Source organism: Lathamus discolor, chromosome 2 (genome assembly GCF_037157495.1).
Source record: "Lathamus discolor isolate bLatDis1 chromosome 2, bLatDis1.hap1, whole genome shotgun sequence".
Taxonomy (NCBI): Eukaryota; Metazoa; Chordata; class Aves; order Psittaciformes; family Psittacidae; genus Lathamus; species Lathamus discolor.
Window position 1 is genome coordinate 60617899 of NC_088885.1, and position 25518 is coordinate 60643416.

Below are 25518 nucleotides of genomic sequence, written 5' to 3' on the forward strand. Positions count from 1 at the left end.
AATTTAACCCCCCACTTCCCAAGCCCCCCCCCTCCTCCCGGCTCAGGGCCCAGGGAGCAGCCCCCCCTGTGCAAACCGTCGGCCCTGCAGGGTCTGTCACGGCTCCTGGGACCCCGCAGTGGGGGCCAGGCCCAGCCCTCCCTTCCCACAGCAGTGCTGGGAGCACAGGGATCCCCCAAAGCTGCCAGGAGACCTGGCCAGGCCTCGCTGCAGCAATGCTTGCAGACAGGGCTGGGGGGGCAGCGTGGGACCCCTCATCCCCAGCACCCAAAGACTCCCCTACGCACCCCAATCATACCCCTTCCCCTGCTAACAGCAATAAATAATCTCACACTACCCCAGCCCCACGTCAAGGAGCAGGTGCCCATGCCTGGCCCCGCATCCCCCCCCAGCATGGGGGGCAGTTCCATCCCCCCCTAACCAGGGGAAATGGGCTGCAGCAGCTGCTGCCCTCTCCCCGCTCTGCCCCCTCCCCACCCAGGGCCAGCGCATCCGTCCCTCAGAAGCGCAGCTCCCTCAGCTTCTGCCGCAGGTAGTGCTTGGCCTCCTCGATGCCACTCACCTTCTCCAGCTCCGTGTAGGGCAGCTGAAAGTGGATGAGAAGAAACAGTCAGAGCAGCCCCCACCATCAGCACCCAGCCCCGGGCCGCCTGGCACGCCCGGCTGTGGTGGCAAGGGGGAACAGCTAGGGCCTGGGCCCCTTCCTGGGGAAGGAGGGCAGCGATGCTCCTTCCAAGGGGAGGGAAGGCACAAGGAGGAGCTGACAAGCCCCAGCGCTGCATCCCCCTGCCGCAGGGCAGAGGAAGTGAGGGGGCTGCCCAGTGAGGGACATGCCTTCCCAGCATGTCACCCCTGAACCTGGCTGCCCACTCTGGCACCTGCATCCATAGGCAGCCCCATCCCAATCCCTATGCCTGCAACAGAGGGAGCTTTTGCTCACCAGCTCACTGAGAAACAGGGCTAATAGTAAGCATCCTGAAGGGACAGGGTGGGAACACTTGGCACAGATGAGCCAGGGACTCTGCAGAAAGGCCAGACCCTGACATGGGTGCTACACGAGGTCCAGGACCTGTTTGTGACTATCACAGATGAGCAAGTGGGATGGAACACAGACAAACTGCACCTGCCCCAGGACAGTGGACAGGCTGCAGCCAGGCACTGTTCTCCCAGTCCCACGCAGGCCAGGGGTGAAGAAGGCAGCTAATTGCATGGGGAGAAGGAACCAAGTCCTCTGGCTGCAGGGAGTCTGAATCAAAGGCTTCTGGCAGTGCTTCTGGCAGTTCTTGTATGAAGCCACCTCCTTGCACTGCTTCACGCTCCCTTCCTCATGGCCCAGCTCTGTGGGGTCTGCCTCCCCAGTGGGCTTGCCCTGCAGGCACCACAGAAGCATCAACAGCACAGAAAGCTCCTTCAAACAACAGGCTGGAAGCAAGTGCCAGAGCAGGACAGGGCTTGTGGCAACATCAAATCTGGCCATTATTCCAGGCAGGGTACTGGGAAGGAAGGAGCATGTCCTTACCTAGAAAATTCCAAGGGAAAAGAGCTGCTGTCAGTAAAGACCAGGACCACATGGGAAAAGAACATCTGCCTTGGAAAGGGTGAGCCCCAGAGCATCTGTGAGAGAGCGGAGGGTCTGAGGTAGGTGACCCTGCAACAGCACTCCTGGTCTGCCAGAAGGGTGGAAGGAAGGCACAGGCCTAGCTGAGGATGGAGGCAAGGAAGGGACTGGGTGCAAGACCTGGTGATGTCACAGAATCCCAGACCGGTTTGGGTTGGAAGGGACCATAAAGCTCACCCAGTTCCACCCCCCTGCCATGGGCAGGGACACCTTCCACTAGACCAGGTTGCTCCAAGCCCCGTCCAGCCTGGCCTTGAGCACTGCCAGGGATGGGGCAGCCACAGCTTCTCTGGGCACCCTGTGCCAGGGCCTCACCACCCTCACAGTAGAGAACTTATGCCTAACCTGTTTTATAACTTCCTCTGTTTACATTTAAACCCATTTCCCCTTGTCCTATCGCTGGTCCCTGATGAGGAGTCCCTCTCCAGCTCCCTCTGCAGTAACCACGGGCAGCCCCTGTTTGCTGTGCCATGGAAGGAGTGGGCTCTTCCGGGAGGAAGCCCTGCTCAGAGACACTGACAAATCCACACCTGCCACTGCCACGGATCAACGGCACCCAAGGAGCACAGCCCTGGCACCGTCACACAGACATACCCAGACAGCTTAGCAGCATGCCAGACATGACAGGCACTCCAGCGCTGGGCGAGCAGACACATGGCAGTGCAACAGCCAACAAGAGAAGGCCCTAAATCAACTGTAAGGGTGGCTGAGGTGTGAGCACAGGCACCGTGCCCAGTTGGACCAGTCACAAGCTGCACACCCAGGAGGCACCATGGGGCCAACACCGTTTAGTGTCCTCATCTGCGACCTGGACACCGGCACCAAGTGCAGCCCCAGTAAGGCTGTGGATGTACAAAATGGGGAGGAGAGGCTGGTGCACCAGATGGTTCTGCTGCCTTCAGAAGGGACTTACGAAGAAACCCGCCTGCAGTGCTCCCTTGGAGAAAGGTAGCCAGTGGCATCCCAAGCTGCATTAGGAAAAGCACCAGACCACCAGGTTGATAAGGAACTGGCTGGATGGCCACATGCAGAGAGTTGTGATCAATGGCTGAATGTCAAGTAGTAACAGGTAACAAGTGGTGTCCCTCAGGGATCGGTGTTGGGGACTGGTCTTGTTCAACATCTTTGTCGGTGACATGGACAGTGGGATTGAGTGCGCCCTCAGCAAGTTTGCCGATGACACCAAGCTGTGTGGTTCGGTTGATATGCTGGAGGGAAGGGATGCCATCCAGAGGGACCTCAACACGCTTCTGAGGTGGGCTGATGCCAGCCTTATGAAGTTCAACCATGCCAAGTGCAAGGTCCTACACCTGGGTCGGAGCAATCCCAGGCACAGCTACAAGCTGGTGGAGACTGGATTGAGAGCAGCCCTGTGAAGGACTTGGCGGTGTTGGTCCATGAGAAGCTCCCCATGAGCTGTCGGTGTGCACCCGCAGCCCAGAAAGCCAACCGCATCCTGGGCTGCATCAAGAGGAGCGTGATCAGCAGGTCGAAAGAGGTGATCCTGCCCCTCTACTCTGCTCTTGTGAGACCTCACCTGGAGCATTGTGTGCAGTTCTGGTGTCCTCAACATAAAAAGGACATGGAACTGTTGGAACAAGTCCAGAGGAGGGCCACGAGGATGATCAGGGGACTGGAGCACCTCCCGTATGAAGACAGGCTGAGAAAGTTGGGGCTGTTCAGCCCGGAGAAGAGAAGGCTGCGTGGGGACCTCATAGCAGCCTTCCAGTATCTGAAGGGGGCCTACAAGGATGCTGGAGGGGGACTCTTCATTAGGGACTGTAGCAATAGGACAAGAGATAATGGGTTTAAACAGGGGAAGTTTAGATATAAGGAAGAAGTTCTTTACGGTAAGTGTGGTGAGGCACTGGAATGGGTTGCCCAGGGAAGTTGTGAGTGCTCCCATCACTGGTGGTGTTCAAGGCCAGGTTGGACAGAGCCTTGGGTGAGATGGTTTAGTGTGAGGTGTCCCTGCCCATGGCAGGGGGGTTGGAACTAGATGATCTTAAGGTCCTTTCCAACCCTAACTATTCTATGATTCTACGGGAGGTAGCAGATCCTTGTCTGCTACTGAGCACTGGTGAGATGCAACTGAAGTGTCTAGTGATGAGCTCTCCAGAACAAGACATGGATGTACTCGAGCACATCCAGTGCAAGGCCATAAGGATGATCAGGGGACTACAGCATGTGATATGCAAAGAGAGGCTGGCAGCACTGGAGAAGAAAAGGTTTGGGGCATCTTATATATGTGCAAATACCTGACAGGGAATCGGAAACAATACGGAGCCAGACTCTCAGTGGTGCCCAGTGACAGAGAGAGGCAAGGGCACAAACCTAAACCACCAGAAACACCACTTAAGGAAAAGCTACACACACACCCCCCTGCCCAAACGCAAGAAAAACCTCTTTTACTGTGAGGGTAAAGCAGCACTGGCCTTGACCCTGGAGCAGGTTACCCAGAAAGCAACCTCTCTTTGAGTCATTCAAATTTCCACTGGTTACGGTACTGAGCACCCTGCCTGTGTAAGCCAGGGCTGGACTGGGTGACCTCCAGAAGCTGCTGACAACCTAAGCCACTCTGAGATGCAGTAAAGCTATCGGAAGAAGAGGAAATGAACCTCAAACAAGATGAGCAAGAACAACCTGCAAGCTGTAAAGCAGCTTCAGCTCAGGAAGAAGCTGAACTGCCTGGGGTTCTTCATCTTAAAGGGGTGGCCAAGGGGAAGTGACTCTGGAAACACAAACGTAGAAGGTGGTAACCGCAGAGCTGCTCTTCTCTCCCTCATGGTACCAGACCCAGCAGCACCCCTCAGCTGAGCTGACAGGCTTAAAACAAACAAGGGCTTGTTGCAGGTGATAGTGCCTGGAGCTGCCTGGCACTGGACACCACAGGTGTGGAAGAGAGCAGGCTCAAAGAGGAATAAAAAGCTCACAGAGAAGAGGTCCACTGGGGAGATCAAACACAGGTCTCCGGGCAGGTGCAGGAGCTCTCAGGCTATCTGTGATCCATGTCTGACTCATTTTCCAAGGATCTGTCACTGCCTGCTGCTGGAGAGGGACTAGAGGGGATGGGACCAGCGTGGCCATCCTCACACACTATAAAGGGAGCTGACCACAGCAGCAGCTGCCCCATGATCACGCTGAGCAGAGGGGAGGAAGGAGCTCTAGAGCCTCAGTCACGCAGGTCCTGACACCTAATGGCATACTGCAAGATTGCTCTTGCTTGCCTGCACTCCTGCCCTTCCGCCTTGCTCCTCAGGGATGCTGCTGGGCTGCTGGTCACAGCCTCATTCCCCTGGAGCAGCCCTGACACACGCAGTAATGGTCACCACAGACGGTTTGAGGCAGGACATAGACGCCCGGCAAGGTGAGCATGGTCCCTGGCTGCTGTGGGTGCAGCACAGGGCAGGCAAGCAAGGGCAGCTCTGGGATGCAGCAGCACAAAGCTGGGAGTGGAGGCAGCTGTGCCAAGCACCTTCCTCAGCCAAGGGCATCCCAGACACAGAGCGAGAGGCTGTGGCACCAGCTGGGAGTGCTGCTCATCATGAACAGCAAAGCTGCTCATCCCCACAGCTGCTCATCCCAAAACCCAGGAAAAGGGAGACCTAGGGTGAGCCGCACGGGAGAGCTGGGCCTGCTGCAGTGCCCTGCAGTGATCTTCAAGGGATCTCCAAGGAAATACCACACTGTGAGTCATGGGACTGCCAAAGCTATGCACAAACAAAGGGCTTCTGAACTACGTACACTGCAAATTATGAAATGAGGAGGAGCTTCATGTTGGCACATGGTGCCGTCAGCAGCAGGGAGGCAAGGAGCTTTAACAAATGGTTACAGGACTGCTTAATAGACCTATGACTGTAATTCAGGTGACCTCTGAAGTGGAGAAGTAAACAGGAATGAGAGGCCTGCCTTTCTGTTTTCCTCAGAAAGATCCATCCTCCAGTTACAAATCACCTCACAAAGAGTCTTGCAGAAGCTGCACACCTCAAAACAACGTCTGAAGTTACCAAAGACAATTACAAAGGTGTCAGTGAAGCCTCGAGGCCTTCTCCATTTGCAGCTCTTGCCACAGACCAGCCAGAGGCTGCACCCAAAGAGGCCAGGGCTCCAAAACCGGCACCAAATGGAGGTTGGCCTCACCTCACCTCCACCACAGCGGCCAGAGGCACGCTGCAGAACCCACAGTTTGGGTCACAGTGCAGGGTATCAGCCTGAGCTAAGTCCCCACTTCATTTCCACGCAGAGGCCCTGCAGCTGAGCTGTCTGCTGAGCCCAGGCTGAGCCAGCGTTCCCCTGTTCCCCCTCCCTGACTAGCGAGCTGGTTGTCTCTCAGCTCCGCACCAGGATTCCTGCAGCACCAGCGGACACGAGGGGCTGTCCCTCTATCCCTGCTTCCCACCAGCCGCATGGAAAAAGTCTTGGTGTGGGGAGGGGAGGGCAAAAAGTAGCTGTGAAGATGAGTCACTGCTTCCTCTTGCTAGCAGCAAGCACGGAAGGAGGAAGGAGGGCTGCCACTGGGAGTGCTTGCAGTGGAGGTGCCAGTTCTCCAGCCCATCTTGCTGCAGGGCCATGGGTGGTTTCTGCCGGGGGGAGGGAAGGGGGCAGCCCCCCTCTTACCTGAACTAAACAGTAGCCCAGCAGTCGCAAGTGCCTGTCCCTCATGGCTCGTGAGCCCACCAGGATATCGGAGTTCTGGCAGTAATGCCACTTGTCATTGACCGACAGCACCACCCTGCAGGGGACAGAGAGCGGGAGGAGGACAGTGTTACCCATGTCGCAGACCCTGCAGGCAGGATGGGATGGGCAGCAGTGTCACCCAGTCCCCACAACAGCAGAGGATGAAGGGCAGCTCAGTACCTCTGAATCTCCTCAGCTCCCTGCGGGCCCTCGCCTGGCCCTCGCTTGGGGCTGGGCCTGCATGGAGAGGGTGGAGGGCAGGCGTCCTCGCTGGTGGGGGGACTCCTTTCCTCCGTCTCCTCCTGTGCCTGCTCCCCCTGGAAGCAATTGTGATCGTGGCCAGTGCAGCTGGCAGTAGTCTCCTCTTCCTCCTCCAGGATCTTGCTGATAGGGAACTGGAAGAGGGTGGCTGTGGAGGTGCCCCTGGGGGAGCAGTCAGGGGTGCCAGCTGGCTGTGCGGAGAGGCACTCAGAAGGGCTGCTTAACGTGGAGCTGCCCTGGCTCTCCAGGGAAGACTCTTTGCTCAGGCTGCAGTAATAGTCCGAGGGGGGCTGGTAGCAGGGCCCCCCTGGGGCAGGGCAAAGCGTGGGGAGGAACCTCCCGGCCAGGTTGTTCTCCCGGGATCCCGGGGGGCTGCTTGGCGTCTCTGGAGCAAACGGGGCAAAGTCCTGCAAGTCTGAGGTGAGGGCCAGGACGCTTGAGCGCAAGGAGATGGTGGCAGGGGATGTTGCAGTGTGGACAGCGGGAGCCTTGGAAGCTGCAGGAACACGGGAGAGAGGCAGCACAGTGCCCGAGCGGTTGATCCACAGCAGGAAGTCTGCGGAGAGAGAAAAGGGATCAGCGCCAGACTTGAGACCCCTCTACTGATGGGACATGTGCTCAGAGACCCCATGTGTCCCAGAGTGGGAGACTGTACCAGCCAGCTCAGCAGACAGGAAAGCCGAGGGAGCCCCCCACTACCACACTGGCCCAGATGAGCTCTCCTGCAGTGGGGCAGCTTGGGGAGCTTCATCCTAAAGCACTGGGAGAAAGCAGTGTCAGGGGGAAGGTGGTGACAAAGCAGCCAAATCTAGTTCTGCCCTGAGTAAGCTCCCACCCTCAGGCCTCCCTGAAACACTCAGGCAGCCGCAGGGCTTCTACTGTGCCCACAGCACCACACATCCCACTGCCACCTCTCCCGGGAGCCATGGCCCTGCTTAGTGCAGCCAAGCTACCTGTGCAGTATCCTGGGGGCAGCACCTCATCCTGCCGATAGCACTCTTCTCCCACCAGCTGCCGCAGCGCCTCGGCCACCAGCCCCTTGTAACTGAGGGGAAAAGGAAGAGTCAAAGAACGCAACGGGGAGAGCCCCCATCCTGCCCCCTCAGGCACCGCCAACCCGCACTGTCCCTCTGAGCACATCTGGGCACAGACACGGAGGCCTCTGTGAGTGGGAAATAAGGAAAGCCTTTGGGCTCATTCAGCAGAAAAGCTCCTCTCGACACTGTTACACCACCAGCATATTCTTCTTCCCCAGAGGGTTGTCAATCACTGGAACAAGCTGCCCAGGGTCGTGGTGGAGTCACCACCCCTGCAGGCATTTAGAAGACCTGTAGACACGGCGCTTTAGGGCCGCGGTTTAGTGGTGGAACTGGCAGAGTCAGGTTTGCACCCTCGGGGCAGCCCTCCCCTCCCTCCCCGGCACTGACCTGTACTTTCTGTTGGCCTCATCGGCCGTGAGGGCGTGCTCAAACATGAGGACGCGGTAGCGCGGGTCGAGGCGCGGGCCGCTGTAGTCGTGGAACTCCAGCTCCACCGCAGCGTCCAGCAGCGAGAGGTAGCGGCGCACGATCAGCGCGTAGGGGCTGCCTGTGGGGGCAGGACGGGTGTTAAACACTGCCAGGCAGCTCCTGCTGCCCCAGCCACGCTCCCGGCCTCTCCAGTGCTTCCCAAACCCACCACCCTGAGCTGTGATGCGGGGAAATGGCCCAACATACTCATAACATTGGTGATGAAGGCTGGGGAGAAGACTTGGTGCAGGACGGTCTGTGGGAAATGGCTGAGCTGAAACATGGACATGAGGATGTTGACGGTCGCCAGGGGTGAGCTGCCGGCCTTCTGCTCCAGGATGGCCTCCAGCTTGGGGAAGAGCTCGCTGTGGTTGGATGGGCGGTAATTCATGCGACTGAAGGGAAACACCAGCTTCTGGATCACCTGCGGGCAGGAGGAGAATGAGTGGGGCTGGGCCAGGCAGCGGGAGAAAGGACAGGTCAAACCTGTCCAGAGCTGGGCAGGAACAGGCTCTCACAGCCCGTAAGAACCAGAGCACATCCTGATTGCTGCCAGCAAGAAGAACCAGCCCAAAGGCAGAGAAATGACGTGGTTCCCCAGCATCAGGGCAGCTCTGGAGCCGGCTCCAAGCATCCCCCCAGCCTGGGGTGAACACTCACCTTGCTGTCGAGCTGCTCCCCACGCTTCAGGAGGAAGTTTGCGATGGTATCAAGCAGCCGAGGCTCACGCAGCCGGTGCCGGGCCACGTACTTGGCAATGAGGGCCATGGTGTAGGGGGTGAGGTTCTCTGCCTTCCTGGGGAGCCACTCTGCACAGGGCAAACCACAGCAGGGTACTGTCAGAGAGGCCTGGCTCTGGCTCAACTGCGGCTCTCCAGGAGCCTGAGCAGAAAAGGCAGAGCAGGCAGGTGGGATATTAACAAGACCCAGAGCAAAGCCATCTCTCCTGAAACTCAGAAGACTTCCAAAGACCTTTCAGTTATGTGGCTTGTGAGAGGCTCAGGCAGAATCCCATCACATGCATACCAAGAAGCACAGATGGAATATACACAGAATGGGGTCCCTTCTCTAGAAACCCCACTGAAAACAGCCTGCTCCCAGTCTCAGGGTAAGGCAGGCTCCCAACCCTGGAAGGACTAGGCTAGGAAGTCAGTGACAGGACAGCCAGAGCACAGAGCATCTCTCGCTCCAGCCTCACCAAGGTGTTGAGCTCCTGGCACTCAGCATAAACCCCTGGTGTGTCATAAACCAAGATGTCCTCTGGGGCCAGGACAGGAAGCTCCAAGGCTGCCAAGTGCATGGACCCCCCCTGCATTGGGGCGGAGGCTCGCACCGCGGGCAAGAACCCTGAGTGGGCAGACCCTGCCCTCACCTGCCATGCTGCGGATGAAGCGCTCTTGGCGGTTCTCGTAGAAGAGCTGAGAGCTGAAGATGGCCTCCAGGGCCTTGTTGTTTGCCTCCTGGGCGCACAGGGCCAGCATCTCGTCCAAGAGGGCCAGCTCGTGCTCCCGCATGGCACTCACTTGCCCCAGCGTGTGCCTGACGAGGCGCAGGATCTTGCGGTTGTTGATCAGCTGCTGGTCAGAGGCTGGGTGTCCCTGCAGCGCCTGTGCCCGCAGCCGGTAGTAGGAAAGGAGCAGGAACAGGGTCTGGGGGTGCCGCTCCTTCTCCAGGTGCCGCTCCAGGCTGCTGAGGCAAGACTCAACCAGGGGGTGGGGGCTGGACGGGTGCAGCCTCATCACGCTGCTGAACACCATGGAGACATCCTTCTGGTTGAAGCGGCCCAGGCGGCTCCGGGATTCATCCTCCAGCACTCGCACCAGCGGCGATTCCCCGGGGAGGCCTGTGACAGGGAAGGGATGAGGGACGTCCAGACTCCATCTCCCATCTTCACTATACACAACTGTCCTCACAGGCTCAGGCACTAGACTACAGCCGGAGGACAGGTTTGCAATGTCAGTAGTCAAATCAAAGGTGAGAAAGGGAAAGGGATCGGTCTGGCAAAGCCTGACCAGAATATGAGGGCATCTGAACCATAGAAAAAGTCACGTGGAGCTGCTGGGTTATTACCCCCTGCTCTGCCAGAATGGATGTCCTTTAGTTCATCTGCAAAAGTGAGGTTTATTCCTTAACTCTCCAACTTCTTAAAGACAAATAGGACACCTCTAAAAGTGCTCTAAAAAAAGTTATGGTTGGAAAACACATTGCTGAAATAAAACCTGTCTCTGTGTGACGGCAACTAATCCTTTCCCATCTCCATCATCTCCCTTTTTCTCCTCCAGCTTTAGTCTTTCAAACCCGACTCCTGGGAAAAACGCTCTCCCCCAGCTCCGGGTGTATTATTCAACCAGGGAAAGACGAGAGGCCAGGCGCACAGGAAAAAGGCAAAGGCCATCCTCCGTGTGTCAGGAGAGATATGTTCAGGAGACACACGGAGCATTAGGCACCGTATGAGGCCCTGGTAGCCCACTGCTCTCCTGAGCCAGCTGACGAGATTTCAGTTTTCAAAAGGGCTTTAAAGCAACGGAGGCAGCATGGGGTAAGTCGCTGCGTTTTATCATTAATCAAAAATCAGCCAGAAGGTGGAAAGTGAAGAATTGGTCTGAGCAGTTGCTTTGTTCCCTGAAGAAGAGGCGGGTGAGTGTTTTTATTAATGAGCGGGTGAGCGTGGTGAGCAGGGGAGGGCGACTGACAGAGAACAAAGTGTGGGTCAAATCCAGAGCAGGCCGGGGGGAGCCCAGCTGAGGGGAGAGGCGCCTGGCAGCCCAGAGCTCAGCGTCAACAAACACAGAGCGCTGAGAGACAGAGCAGGGAAGAGCAGGAACTTCTTCCCTCCCCCCTCCAGCAGGATCTAGAGTTACTGCATCAACCCATGGCCGGCACCAGGCAGCTCAGCCAAGGCCTCAGCCCAGCGTGCAGCGGCAGTGGGGGGAAAGATAAAAGCAAACAGAATGGCAGGAGATGTGTGCATGGGGCTGGCAGGAACCACTGGGGTGGGAAGGCATGCACCACGGGGTACCTGCCAGGCAGCCTGGTACCGCCAGAGCGGGCAGGAGGATCTGCAGCGCCCTTGGGGGTCCCCAGCCCAGTGGAGGCTCCATAATGCTGAGCAGGAACCCAAACCAACTTTAACCTTCTCTCCTGAATATCAAATGCCCACCAACACAGGGCACACAGCTTGCAAAGGGTTTAGCCAAAATCTCACATCGCACGCTTTGATGCTCAGATGTTTCCCTGATTTTCAGGGCTGGAACAGAACTCGAGGAGTGGTTTATCCCACATCCTGCCAGGCAGCGCTGGCCACCACTTTGGCTGCCCTTCGGGCTGACTGCTGCAGCCAGCTGAGCTCCTCCCAGAGCAGTCAGTCCATCCTTCCAACCCCAAGCAGAGCCTCCTCCTCCTCCTCCTTCACAGGGCACAGCTCCATCTGCCACAGAGCCACCGTCACATGTCAATCTACACACAAACCCAGACACCAGTGCCTGTCTCAGTATATCCTTCCTCCTTCCATGGCAGCTGGACAAGCCAGCTTTCCTTTCACCTCACAGACCACACGCTGGCCCGTGTCCCGCTGCCCCACTGCCCTCCACCTCCCCATTTGCTGTGGGTGATTCCACACAAGCCAACGCCGGCTGCCCAGACACTCACCCAGTGCAGCAGCGGCGTACAGGCAGTTGACAATACTGAAGTTATCGAACTTGGAGCAGCCGCTGATGATGGCCTGACAGAGAGTCTGGAACTCCGGCTGCTCCAGCACCTGGCCGGGCCCACGGCTCTCCCCATTCACTGCAGCGTGGCCCTGCTGCTGCTGCAAGAGCTGGCCCAGCTTGTGCAGGGCGATGGGGTAGTGGCTGGCAGACACCTTGCTGGGATTCTGCGTGACCCACCGCAGCACTTCCCCCACGCTGCGGGAGCGCTCGATCAGACGCTTCATTGTGAAGAAGGTGTCATAACTCATCTTCTCGTGGATGAAGTTCCAGCTCTTCCTCTTGCCATGGCCTCGAGTCCTGTAGGCATCTGGGGGGAAGGTGTGCAGCAGCCCATGGCCATAGGGGTCCAAGGGGAGCAGCACAGCCCGCTGCTTCGCTTTGCCGGCACAGTAGCAGGTGGGATACATCCCGGCCCCGCTCCGGTCACCAGCAGCCAGGCCCTGCAGGACTCCGGGCCACACGCTCTCCCGGGTCAGAGCACGGAGCCATGGCAGCAGGCGCAGCATGGCGAGGGCAGGGCGGCTCGGGAGGCTTCAGAGAACCGGGAGACCCTGGGGATGAGAGGAGGGTGGCAGGGGGATCAGCTCGGCAACAGCCGGTGAGGGGTAACAAGGAGCCCACACCGGGACCCCCGACCCGCCCAGCTCCACCTCAGTGCAGGGGTACCTGCCCCATACACGCCCCGCTTCCGAGCTCCCCGCACCCGGAGTCCCCCTGCACCGGGTCTCCCGCCCCGCACAGGCCCCGTTACCCCGTGCCCCCGGCCTGTGCAGGAGCCCTCACCCTAATGGCGTCCCTCCCCCCATGCCCATCCCTTCTCCCGAGGCCCGCAGATCCCCTTTGTCCCAGGCGCCCTAGGGCACGCAGATCCCTGTCCAGTACCGCCGGGCCGCACCGAGCGCTCCTCCACGGTACCGGGAGCGCCGGGCCGGGCCGCACCGAGACCGCAAACCCGGGGCTCCCCCACGCCCACCCGCCGGGCCCAGCCGTGCCCCGCAGTGCCGGGCCCTACATGGCGCTCGCGGCCGCGCTGTGTCCCGCCGCCGCCGCCGCCCCGGCCGCTCAACGCCTCCCGGACACCGAGTCCGCCATCTTCCCGACAGCCCCCACCGGGCCGCGGGCTCGGCCCCGCCCCCCCGCGCGGCCCACACTTCCGGGGGCGGGGCCGCACCGCCCGCAAGCAGCCGGCTCCCATCCTCCAATGAGCGGGCGCCTCGCGCCGGGGGCGGGGCGGACCCGCCGGCTCAGGCGCGCTGCGGCCCTGCGGAACGCGTGGCCCGAGGCGCTGACCACGCCCCCGCCCCGTAGCCCCGCCCCCCCCCCCGCCCCGGTCTCCCCCCCCTCCCACCGGAGGCGCATCAGAGCCGGGAGCCCGCGATCGTTCTCAGTCCTTCCTCTTTAATCGTGACACCGGGACCCCCGGGGCAGCCCCAGGGGAGCCGATACCCCCAGGCAGGGGTCGGCCAGCCCAGGCGGGAGCATCGCTCATGAGAGATCCGAGCCATGGGGCACAGGCGTGGGATGGGGGCCAGGCTGGGATCCCTCTCCCCAGAGGCAGCCCGGCTCCAGCCCCTGCAACACCCTTGTCCCTGGCTGCTGTGCTGTCGCAGATGCCTCCTGCCTGGCTCGGCCGCCCGGGAGGGAGCGCTGGGTCCACACAGTCCAGGTCCAGCCCCTCAGTTCGGAGTGCAGGCAGCCCCCTCCTGGCACCATGCGTACTCTGGGGCACGGCAGCTCTTTCGGGCCGCAGAGCTGTGCTATCTGCGGTACATGGTGAAGGCCATGAAGCTGAAGAGGAGGGTGAGGCCGGCTAGGAAGGTGGTGGCGGTGGCGGTGAAGACGTGGCGGTACTGGAGCTGGAAGTACCAGAGCACGGCCAGCATCAGCACGAAGAGCGGCAGCATGAGGCTGCCTACGTTGAGGGCAGCGTGCACGGGGTCGGCGGAGGCGTGGGGGCCGGCAGGCGCGGGGGCCGGGCTGTGCTGCGAGATATGGCAGTGCAGGACGCTGTTGTGGGTGAGGTGCAGGGAGGCCAAGCTTTGGCTGTCGTCACGCAGCAACTGCCCCTGGTAGATCAGCCGCACTTGCTGCTCCTGCCCGGGGAAATAGGCCCTGCAGCGGGGCGGCAAGGAGATGTCACACTCCCATCAGGACGCAGTCCCCCCTCCAGCCCCCCAGGGGCAGGTAGTGAATACACCCACCCTGACCACCCGCTGAACCGCATGCCCGCACTTCACCACCAGCTGCCACAGGCAACCACATAAGTGAAGGCGCTGCGACAACCCCACCACGGATGAGCACAGCCACGGCGAGCACACACCACCCATACAAGAGTGCGAGTGCCAGCTCCCAGCTGCTCCAGGGAAGGCAGGAACGGCCGGCAGGGCTTGGGGACGCCCCCAGCGCTGCCCCAGCCAGGGCAGCCCCGAGCGGTGCCGCGGGAGAACCGGCCTGCCCTTCCCTCACCTCTTCAGGGCCCCAACTGTGTCGCCGGGGCGCACCCGGGCCAGGCGCTCCGTGTCGTTGAGGAACTTCAGCCGCAGCACCATGGTGGGCTCGGCGGGGTCGCCGTCCCCCTCACTGAGGCAGCCCTGCGCAGGTGCGGGGCTGGCCCGGGGCCGCAGCCCCGCCGCCAGCCCGCCCGGCCCATCGGGAGCCGCTGCAGCCGCTGCCGCCGCCGGCGGGGCCTTGTGCTCCACGGGGGCTGGGGCAGCGCTCGGTCCCTCCTCGGGCAGCGGCGCGGCGGCGCGGGGCGGGGCGGCGGGCTCGGGGGCGCGGGTGGAGGCCCAGGCCAGCCCCAGCACCACGGCGACCAGCAACAACGCGAAGAGCACGGTCACCTCGTCGCCAACGCCCTCGATCAGCGTCATGGCGGCGGCCGTAGCGGTTACCGACCTGGGGGCACAGAGCGGGGCCGTCAGCCCGCCGGGCCGCAGGCGACCGGAGCCACGACTGGCCCAGGCCCCTCACCTGCCGCCATCGCGCCGCTTCCGCCTCCCCGTACGCCACGCCGGGAGCTGTAGTCCCAATGGAGGCCTGCATACAGCGCACCCGCGAAGCACGCAGGGAGCTGTAGTTCTAGTCTGCGCATGCGTATATATTTTCCCTGCTGCGTACGCCGGGAGTTGTAGTCCCGCTTCTTGGCTCTGGGTGTGCCGGAGGCCGGGGCGGGACTACAGCTCCCGGCGTGCCCCGCGCCGGGACGGCGGCTAAGAGCCTTCGCTCGTCCGCCATTACCGCTTGTGAGGTGATGGTCCCTGGTGGTGTGTGTCCGAGGAGATGCGGCGCTCCGGGGGGGATGGAGGAAGGGGCTGCAACAGCCGGGCCTGGGTTCAGGGGGAGGAAGGGAGGCGCTCGGGTGTTGGTGTTAATGTGGTGGCGCTTGGAGAGGCTTAGGAGGGAAGGATGGCTGTTGGGGGCAATGCGTAGAACAGTCTCGGCTGGGCTGTGTTAGCAGGAATTGACCTACAGCCATCATCACCTGGTCCAGCTGCCAGACCACTGCAGAGCTGGCCAAAAGCTAACGCATGTTGTTAAGGGCATTGGCCAAATGCCTCGGGAACAGTGGCAGGCTTGGGGCAGCAACCACGTCTCTAGGGAGCCTGTTCCAGGGTTTGAGCATCCTCTTGTTAAATAAATGATGCTTAACGCCTAGTCTGAACCTCCCCTGATGCGGGTTCGAGCCATTCTCATGCATCCTGACCCTGGAGCCCACGGAGAAGGGATCAGCCCCTCCCGTGTTCAGGTACAGAGCCGTGAGGTCGCCCCTCAGCCTTCTTCCCTCCAGACTGGACAAGCCCAAAGTCCTTAGCTGCCTCCCAGCCCTGCCACCAGCTTTGTGTCTTCCCTGGGTGCATTAAAGGAACTTCACATCCTCACAAACAGCGGGGCGCAGCACCTGCGCACAGTGCTCCAGGTGAGGCCACCCCAATGTTGAATACAGTGGACAATTCCCTCTCTGACCAGCTGGTTCTGCTGTTTGATGCAGTCCAGGCTCTCTGGGAGCCAGGGCACGGGGCTGACTCACACACAGCCTGCTGCTCACCAGCCACTCTTCCTCCACCCCACTGACCAGGACTGCTCACCAGCTGCTCCTCTCCCTGTTTGTGGGTTGTCCTTGGAAACCTGTTAGTGGGACCAGAGGCAGTTGTGGAAACACTCTGAGGGCTGGAGCACCTCTCTTATGGAGACAGGCTGAGAGAGGTGGGCTTGTTCAGCCTGGAGAAAAAGAGGCTCCGGGGAGATCTTGTCACTCTATAACTACGTGATAGGAGGGTGTGTGTGTGTGTGTGTGTGTGTGTGTGTGTGTGTGTGTGTGTGTGTGTGTGTGTGTGTGTGTGTGTGTGTGTGTTGTGATAGGACAAGAGGAAATGGACTCCAGTTGTGCCAGGGGCGATTTAGATTGGCACCTGGGGACATGGGTTAGTGGTGGTGGCAGCAATGCTGGGTTGTAGTTGATGAGCTTTAAGGGTCTTTTCCAATATAAAGGATTCTGTGATGCTAAAGCAAGGGGGGCAATCCAGCATATTCCACAGGCAGCACCAGTGGCTGGAGGAGCTGTGCTCTGGTGGAGATTTGGTCTGTGTTAGGAAGTGAGCAGAAAGTGCAGTGCAGAGAAAACACAGAGGAGTGAGAGAAGATAAAGGCTAAAACTAACCAAGTTCCAGCAATCCTTTGGAGGACTGTGAATCCCCAGATGCATTTAAACCCATCTGCAGGCTTCATGAAGAAGGGAAGTGTGAAAGATAGATGAAAAAATCAGTGTGGAGCAGCTTTTGTCTCCAGCTTGGTTCTGATATATTTACCCTTATTTTGATATATTTACCAGGATAATTTACCCTAAAATCTCTCTTAGCCGATTAGTGTCTGGTGTGAAGCCTTAATGCTGGAGGCCCAGCTTTTCTGTGGTGCTCATAAAGGAACAAAGCTGAAGGGAGCTCCCTCAGTTCAAGGCCAGGTTGGACAGGGCTTGGAGCAACCTGGTCTAGTGGAAGGTGTCCCTGCCCGTGCCAGGGGATTGGTACTCACCTTCGAACTCAAACCAGCCTGGTGTTCTGCGTGATTCTGTGGTGACAGTATCCCCTCCCCACGGTATTGCTCTGGGGGTCCATCGCTTTCATGGCACAAGGTGTTTCAGATGATAGACTGGGGAGGTGCACAAGATGCAGGGAGGTTCTAGGGAGCTGGGTGGCTCCTGGGAATTCATCATTTTCCCTTCCGGACTCTGGGTGGGAATGTCAGGCTGGTTGGTGGGGCTGGGGGAAGCTGGAATCCTGTTCCCAGTCCCAGAGGTGGTGATTTTCTCAGCTGCCTCCTCCATCCTGCTCTGCATTCGTCATCGCTGCTCCCGGCTTATCGTTCTGCTGCAGCAGTGCAGGGTGATGGGATGTGTGATGGGAGAGCTCAAGGCTGCAGGCAGCACAAGTGCCATACCAGCTCTAACAGGAGGCACTGCAGGCAGAACATCTATTCTCTGTGTGCTGCTGTCTTGCAGAACTCGAGAGCAGAACTCATCCTGCCATTGCAGGGAAGGCTTTTTTGGCCTGCAAACAGCAGTGAGGGAGCTGGAAAGTGAGGCTGCCAGAGCAGAGCACTTGCATGCACAGCAGGATGTAAAAATAGGCTGTTCCTGGTGTCCTCACTTCCCAGTCATCCTGGAAGCCCACGGGGAGGAATGCTTTCCGGCAGAGGAGGAGAGACAGTCCCCTAATGTAATTTGCCTCAGCAGCTACACTGCAGAGCGGGAAGCTGTGAATTCAGTCTTACACCAGAGCATCCCTGCTCACTATCCACATGTCAAGGTCTGAACTGGGAGCTGACTCCTCTCCTCTCCCTGCAGCATCTCCCTTTGTCATCCTGGTGGGACCAAGGAGCCCCGTTAGCGTCTCCAGGGAAGCTCAGTGCCTGTGGGAGGAGAGACATGGGAGAGATGAACGCCTCTGCAGCTGAAACTGTTCCTGAGGAGCTCCCACCAACAGCACGAGGTGTCAGCCCCGCTCAGAGACATGGAGACGTGTTGTGGGGAGAGTTGGGCTGGAAAAGGGAGCTGCAGGGCGGGAGTTGGGGATGCTGAGCTGCGGCATTGCGAGGTGGGGATCCACATTCACAAGGGACTGTGGAGAACCAGCCCATGGGAGACCCCATGCTCATCACAAATGAGGGGTCCCTGGCAAGAACCCGGGAGGCCGCCCTGCAGCACAACACTGTCCCTCACAGGGAAGGGCTGGAGGGGTCACAGGGCTGGAGGACACCAGGGGTCTAATGGCAGTGGTGGGCAGCACCCATGGGTGCAGGTTGTGCTGCTCACTCTGCCAAGGTGCTTGGGCTGATGGGTGAGCTGGGTGGTGAGAGGAGGCAGGAGCCCGGCCCTGAGATGCTGCAGGGTGGTGGGTGCACTGCTCCCTCCCGCAGCACCTTGCTGCAAGCGTGGTGCAGGGGTGAGAAGCTGGTGGGAGCAAGCTGTCCCTTCCCTGTGTCACTAACGATGACGCAGAAAGCCCTGGGCAAAACCTGGGGGAACCGGAGGGGCTCAGGGACTGGGGCTGGGTTGCCGCAAATGGAGAGAACACCCCAGGGATGTGAGGGTGCAGGATGCAAAGGAAGCAGGAGAGTCGAAAAATACATACACTGTGTAGGAAGCAGAAGCAGGATTTATAGCTTCCAGGACGTAGAAAATAAGCTGTGTCTGAACAAAATCATTTGAGTGGTTATGACTGCTCAAATTTAATGCATTTTATCCAGTGGTTAATCACCCTCACCAATAAAATTTCGTGTCTCATTTTCAATGTGGATTTGTCTGGCTTCGGCTTCCAGAGATTGAGTCTTTTTATATCTTTCCTGGCTCGATTAAAGAGCCATTTAATATTTCCGCGTGAAAGTAGTTCTACAGTGTAATCAAGTCACCCCTCAATCTTCTTTTGGATAAGCTGAACAGATTGTGCTCTTTAAATCTTCTGCGGGAAGGCGCTCGCTCTAGCCCTCACATCATTCTGCGTGGGGCTTTGCAGGATCTCTTTGGGATTTCAATATTCATCTCAAATATTGTTAATATGAAGTGATGCCCAGTTCTGGGTGCCACATGGTTTTTCGGAGGTCAGCCCAGGGACAGAAAACTGCCCCTCTCCCCTCTGGAGCCATGGCCTCTGCCCATGGGATCAGGGGGGTCTCTGTGGTTGTCAGGGGGAACAGGGTGCTGCAGAGGATGCTGAGACCCCTTCCTGCAGCTTTGCCCTCTCCCAGGGCTGGGGAGCATGCTGAGGAGCCCAGCTCGGTATAGGAACACCGGTGACCGCCATGATGCTGATCCATGCTTACCTTTCTTCTTTGAAACTGGCTGCCTCTCCTGTAGCCATTCTGCTTGTGCCACAGCTGCCTGCTTTCCTTAAAGCCCTTTGGGAATCCCAGAATGGTTTGGGTTGGAAGGGACCTTAAAGCTCATCCAGTTCCAACCCCCTGCCATGGGCAGGGACACCTTCCACCAGACCAGGTTGCTCCAAGCCCTGTCCAACCTGGCCTTGAACACTGCCAGGGATGGGGCAGCCACAGCTTCTCTGGGCACCCTGGGTCAGGGCCTCACCACCCTCACAGGGAAGAACTTCTGCCTCAGATCCCATCTCAATCTCCCCTCTGCCAGTTTAAATCCATTCCCCCTCGTCCTGTCCCTACCTGCCCTTGTCAAAAGCCCCTCTCCAGTCTCTTGTGGGCCCTTTTAGGCACTGGAAGCTGCTCTAAGGTGTCCCCAGAGCCTTCTCTTCTCCAGGCTGAACAAGCCCAGCTCTCTCAGCCTGTCTCCATAGGATACACAAGGGGTGTCTTGAGATGGCCGGTCACGTAGAGGGAGGTCACAGTAAGAGACACAGACACTGAAGGTTTCAAGTGTGAAGGTGACAAACCGTGGTTCACCACTTCTTGAGCAAGAGCCAAGCCTGTATCTGCTCACTGGGAGCTGCGCTGCTCGAGTGCTGGGAACCATTCCCAGCACAGCCCGGCTCAGGGAGCGGAGTGGGAGAGCACCAGGCACCCTCTTGCCAGGCTTGGGGGCTCTTTCACCCCACACTCCTCCAGCTTCATCTTCTCACCAGGTCGGGGCTTGTCCTCAGCACTGCAAACACTCCTGGGGCCTTGCCTCAGCATCTCCTGTGCTTAAATAAGCCGACAGCAAAGCGTCAGCACAGCAGGGGTAAACGTGGTTTCACTGGTAAGGCTCTCTGGAGGTCTCGGTGTGAAACAGCCTCATACACTCAACTATGTACTGTGGATTTACCATTCGCTTGCTGTCTGACAGCCATATGTGGCGCAGATATGGATGGGATTAATACATGGGGTTACCTCCAAGCTCCGTGTCAAGATCAAAGAGCTGCAGCTATTCTGGGGAAAAGCTCTTGCCCTGATCCCTATTCCGGAGAGAACAGTTATTGTGACTCGGAGGAGACATCTCTTTATGAAACAGCTCCCTCTCCACCGAGCTGCTGCCACTAACTCCCTGCTTTTCAGCAGGAGCCACAGCAGAGCAAAGTTCTGATGGGTTTAGCAAAAGGCTGAGCCACCCCTGGCTGTGGACATGGCGAGGGGATGAGGTTCCAGGAAGACAAGCAGTGTCTGTCTCTCAGCTCGCCCAGTCAGTGACATCCCCGCAGAGATGAAGCGCCAGATTTTAATGGCAGTGTGGTTGATTAAGCAACTCAGGATCCCAAGGGCACCGAGAGACCTTACAGCTCTGGTGAGCCTGCAGCCTCTGCCACAGGGCCAGGACATCCATTTCAGCTCAGCCTTGTCTTTCACCGCAGCTTGGATTCAGGGTGCAGCTCTCCAGCCCTACATCCTGTGTGGACCGTGGGGGTCTGTGGCCAGCGACTCTTCTCCAGTCCTGTCTCCTTTTGCTCCAGCCTAGAAGGGCACTGCACTGCTCCATCCTCTTGCTCATCTCCTGCCTGCTGGTGGGGTCCTGGAGCTGGAAATAGGCTGTGCTGTGCCTGTGGGGCAGGGAGCTGGTGCCTGTCTTCTGCAGCCCCCTCTGGCTCCCAGCATACCAGGGTGGGCAACTGCCCTGCTGCTAACAGGTTTGGAAGAAAGCAACGAGCCCTCTGCTCTTGTACCCCCAGACCAAAGCTCCCTGGAGCTCTGGGCACCCTCCTGTTGCCTGTGGCACTGTCTGAAATCCATAGGGCCACACAGTGAGCCAGGACCAGCACTGGCCAAGTGGACCCTGACCCTCTCCTTCCACCACAACAGTTTCCAGTTGGTTTGGTCCATGGCCACCAAGATGCTGGAGCGGCTGGTCTGGGGGTGGGAGCGGTGGGAGGAAGAGGAGGTGGAGGAGGATGAGGAGGCATCGCTGCTCTTGGCAGCGGTGCCAGTTTGAGGCACTTGCGAACAGCAGCGTCAGATGGAATTGAGGCAGATGGAGAGTGCCTCTGAGCTGGGAAAGCTGGGGTTCTGAGCATGAAGTTCACCCTAAAAACCAGTTTCCATTTCTCCATGGCCACTGTCCACAGGAAGTGTCCACCCAGACATCACTGAGTGCATTTATATTGCAGAAAGCCCCGGGCTCATCTCCCCCATGAGCTCTCGCCTTCCTCCCCCACTTCCCCTGTTCTGAAGTCATGCGATGCGGCCCCTCGGTACATTTAAGTTCTCTCATGATTTTTTTCTCCCTTATCTGTGATAAGTACCAGCTCCATCTGTTTGCCTGCAATTAATGTAGGCTCCTCTCGCCTTGATCTCCTCTGCCTTTGCCATAACTTTGGGCTCTGCAGCACTGCAGGAACCAGCACTGTGGCTGCCCCCGACTGCACCACAGCCCTGGGCTGTCGTGAGCACTGGGAGATTCCTGCTCTGCAGGGGCTCCCCATGGTGGGGACCCCCTCACAGGCTCAGGCAGGGTTATGCTCTTCCCATCCCTGCACCCCATATCCCACCTGGCAGCTTTGAGATGTCAGCTCGGGATGGTTGGTGAGCACTGATGCAGGGGGTGAGCATCGCACATCTCTGCTGGAAAAGACAGGCTGAGAGAGCTGGGCTTGTTCAGCCTGGAGAGGAGAAGGCTCCGCGGACATCTTAGAGCAGCTTCCAGTGCCTAAAGGGGCCCACAAGAAAGCTGGAGAGGGGCTTTTGACAAGGGCAGGTAGGGACAGGACAAGGGGGAATGGATTTAAACTGACAGAGGGGAGACTGAGATGGGATCTGAGGCAGAAGTTCTTCCCTGTGAGGGTGCTGAGGCCCTGGCACAGGGTGCCCAGAGGAGCTGTGGCTGCCCCATCCCTGGCAGTGTTCAAGGCCAGGTTGGACACAGGGGCTTGGAGTAACCTGGTCTAGCGGAAGGTGTCCCTGCCCGTGGCAGGGGGTTGGAACTGGATGAGCTTTAAGGTTCCTTCCAACACAAACCATTCTGGGATTCTATGAGGAGCAGGGCTGAGGGAGCAGGTTGCATGCAGCAATGGCAGCGATGGTGTATCAGGGGCTGAGGCGCAGGCCCTCTGTGGAGTGTGCAGGCAGGAATCTCAGCAGGTGAGGTTCCACAGCATGCAGGCGACTTCAGTGGGAGAGCAGGATCCTGGGGATCTGGGGAAATGGGAGCGTCCACACAAGATCATTCAAAGTGATCAGAGGCCACAAACTTTGGGTTCACAGGGAAAGGGCAAAAGCTTGGGTTTGTTTCAGCTGAGGAAGGAGACGACTGCAACGCTTGGCATATATTGAAATATGGAGAAACCTGATGAAAAGAGGGAGGGGATAATTTCGAAAGGGAAAGGAATCATCTGCTGAAGCACCAGAAAGGGAACTCAAAGCCTGGTCGTTTTCTAAGAATAACTGAGCACCAGAATAGAGCAGAAGTGTCAGATCTATGTCCCCATCAGTTGGTAAGGGCAGGATGAATATTCCCAGGAGCTTGGTCAGATAACGGAGCCTGGCCTGGGATAAGGGGACGAAGCAAAACACCGTTTTGCAGCCCTTTCCAGCACCGCTGTCTAGCTCCTTCTTCTTTTTCTGTACAGAAAGCATTTTACTGGCTTATATTTAAGATGTATGTATGCAAATCTCTTAATCTTGGCCAAGGCAGGATGGAGAAGGTGGAAGGCGAGCAGGGGTGAGTTCAGTGATGAAGCTGTGGAGGAACCTGGAGCCAGGGCCTGGGTGGCACAGCCAGCATCCTCTCCAGCACTGAGCTGTGGTTTCCAATTGTCCTTCAGGCAAAATCCTGCTTTCCGGAAAAGCTCCATTTGGATTTCTAGGTATTGAGGATGTTCTGGTTGCAAACCTTCCTAAACCACAACTAAAAATACGTCTTGGTGCTTATCTGTGTTTGTGCCGTTTCCACAGCAGCCAACAGTTCTTGTTAGTCTTCTGAAAGGAGGAACGCTTGTATCTCGGTATTTTCTCCCCTCGATGGGCTTGTCTGCCATAATTGCCACTTCTTGGACGTTTCTGACAAGCTATGCAGGCACAGATCTCTTCAGTCACGAGCTGAAAATCCTTCTCTAGCTCCACGGTGCAGCTTTTCCCTTCTGTGCATCCTCTGCAGCCTTCAGAGTGGCTCTGCCAGCGCCGGAGGTGTTGTGTCGGCACAGATCTCGCTGGTGCTGAGCCTGGAAGAAAGATCTACCTCCTGTGCCTGTATCTCTTCAGCACTCTTCATCGCACCTTCCTTTAGACCCTCTGCGGCTGTGCTGGCCCCTCTTGGAGCAGTTTTGCACCATCTTTGGTCACTGTGTGACCCCTGCAGTCTTCTTGGATGCTCTTCCTAGAGCAAAGGCCTTGTTTCTTTGGCTTGTGGCTACAGGTTTTATTACCAGGGAGATGCTCATTTTGACTATTTAAATACATGTTATTTGGGTGGGACCAGCTTGCCAAGTTAGCTGTCTCTCTGTGTGTCTGTTCTGAAGCTGCGGTTTATCCAGTCCGGTTTTGTGAAGTCCACCAGTTTTATCAGCAGTGATTTCATGATCCTATTCTATATAATCCTATTCTATGATTCTATGATGTCTTACCAGACAACACTTAAAAGATGAATAGGAATCAGGTCTCGTCTCATCTGCTAAGCGTAAAACCACACCATGCCATAATGGAAACAGAGGAGCAGCAAGAGCTCGGGGATCTGGACATGACTCAGTAATGAAGCTTCCCCAATTGCTGCCACCAGCCCTGAGGCTCCTGCTGTGGCGTCCCCATCCTGATGAGGTTTTGTCCTGCAGTGTCTGTCGTGGTGCCAGGGAATCTTATATTGAGCAGGAGCTGCTTGTGGCCCCCTTCCTCTCCAGCCCCACTCATCACATCTGCCTTCCTGGCTCAGCCTTCACCGTTTGCATCGTGTTTTAAAGTGGCACTGAAGGTGCAGATCATCCCAGGAGATCTGTCGCCTCTCTGTCTGTTCCCACCAAGAGGCTGACAGCCCGGCTTCACCACGTCCCATGGTGCACCATAGTTTGAGCGATGGGCTGTTGCCTGGTGTGATGGAACGCCAGCCCCTAGGTCCATCCCCACTGTCTGTGGAGAGGTTCTGCTCTTGTGTCCCCACTGTGTTGGAGCACTGATGTTTTGCAGGGTCTCCAGGCTCATAGGGGTGATGGGTGCTACCAGCTCCCCTTTGTGTCCTGCTGTTAGGGGATGCGTGCTTGGTGGCTGACCTGCAGCGTGGGGCCAGGGTCCCCCACCATGCTGAGCCACTACAGCAGGTCCCTCCTCAGCCTTTGCTGCCCTGCCCTGGTTTTGCATCACAAGCATTGGCAGACTCCAACTTCTCCCTTGGGATGTCACGCTGTCGCTATGGACTCACTCTCTGCCCATGGCGGAGGTGGCATCTCCTCTGCCAGCAACCAGAGCTGGGTGAGGTGAGTCCACTGCATCCTCCACTCTGAATCCCCACCTTCACATCCTCCCACCTTGCTGTCTGGTGCCTTGGTCTTTGGCTCAGGCTTCAGCAGTCAAAATGTCTTGGTTCGGTGTTAACTGTGGCTGCAGATCCCTACCATTAGAACACTGGTTAGACTGGCTCTCCTGTAGCTGCTTTGCAGGTAAAGCTGCCCTCCTGGCAGTGGTCCACTCTCCAGCAAACCCATCTCTGCTCATGTTCATCTGCTGTGCCCTCAGCTGCTTTATTCAAAATAAGCAGAAAGCACCAAAGTTTGAAGTTTCACCAGTTTCTTAAGCTGCTCATGGCCTCAGAATAGCAATGGCACTTGTGCCTGGTGAAGAAGGACATGAGGCTCAGGCTGCCCAACACACCAGGCTCTGCTCAGCAGTGCAGGGACAAGGGCCCATGGTTTTGGAAGGCGGGGAACAGCATCTTCCCAGTCCACTGGTTCTTGCTGTCAAGGTGCAGGCAAACACTGGCTCTCTCTGCACGTGGTCTCCCTTATTGCCTGGCTTGGGACCAGGGTGAGAAGAACACTCAGCAAAGTGAGAAGCACATCTCTGATGCCATGGAGGTCTTGCTCAGTCCTGGCTGAGCCACCAGCTGCTACCTTGTGTCTTGGTGAGATGGCCGAGCGCAGGTACAGCACCAAGGGTAAACCCTCTTGTCTTGTGAATTTGTGGTCCCTCTGCACACTAGGACAGAGCTTTTGGCATCTGGGGTCTGCAGCACTGCTGGGGGAAATGCTTCTGCTATGGCAGATGATGGTGGCAGCGGAACCGAGTGATTTCCATGGCCAGAAAAACAACGTGGCTGTTCATGGCCTGCTGGGGAGGACTCCCTCGGATAAAAGCACAGGCATGTGTGCTGGAGATATCCCTGCTTCCTCTGAGG

At 58.1% G+C, this 25518-nt stretch overlaps 2 protein-coding genes across 2 annotated transcripts; both read right to left on the reverse strand.

The window, feature by feature from the left end:
- Window positions 1-37: 37 nt before the first annotated feature.
- Window positions 38-12907, reverse strand: FASTK (Fas activated serine/threonine kinase). The gene is made up of 10 exons (XM_065667118.1): window positions 12787-12907; window positions 11713-12325; window positions 9437-9907; window positions 8725-8873; window positions 8272-8488; window positions 7984-8143; window positions 7510-7601; window positions 6476-7112; window positions 6236-6350; window positions 38-586 (listed from the first exon to the last, which is right to left on the reverse strand). The coding sequence occupies exons 2-10, from the start codon at window positions 12278-12280 to the stop codon at window positions 500-502; spliced, it is 2496 nt and encodes an 831-aa protein (XP_065523190.1). The 5' UTR covers window positions 12281-12325; window positions 12787-12907; the 3' UTR covers window positions 38-499.
- A 245-nt stretch (window positions 12908-13152) lies between these two features.
- TMUB1 (transmembrane and ubiquitin like domain containing 1) lies at window positions 13153-14847 on the reverse strand. The gene is made up of 3 exons (XM_065669279.1): window positions 14745-14847; window positions 14241-14669; window positions 13153-13886 (listed from the first exon to the last, which is right to left on the reverse strand). Exons 2-3 carry the CDS (start codon window positions 14642-14644, stop codon window positions 13532-13534), a joined length of 759 nt encoding a protein of 252 aa, XP_065525351.1. The 5' UTR covers window positions 14645-14669; window positions 14745-14847; the 3' UTR covers window positions 13153-13531.
- Between the last annotated feature and the right edge of the window lie 10671 nt (window positions 14848-25518).

Coding starts and splice junctions, on each gene's coding strand:
- FASTK (XM_065667118.1), bottom strand. CDS start 12,280: ATGCTGCGCCTGCTGCCATGGCTCCGTGCTCTGACCCGGGAGAGCGTG. Junction 7,113..7,509: donor GCCCCCAGGATACTGCACAG/GTAGCTTGGCTG, acceptor CTCTCTCCGCAG/ACTTCCTGCTGTGGATCAAC. Junction 587..6,235: donor TGGGCTACTGTTTAGTTCAG/GTAAGAGGGGGG, acceptor ATCCACTTTCAG/CTGCCCTACACGGAGCTGGA.
- TMUB1 (XM_065669279.1), bottom strand. CDS start 14,644: ATGACGCTGATCGAGGGCGTTGGCGACGAGGTGACCGTGCTCTTCGCG. Junction 13,887..14,240: donor ACAGTTGGGGCCCTGAAGAG/GTGAGGGAAGGG, acceptor GCCCCGCTGCAG/GGCCTATTTCCCCGGGCAGG.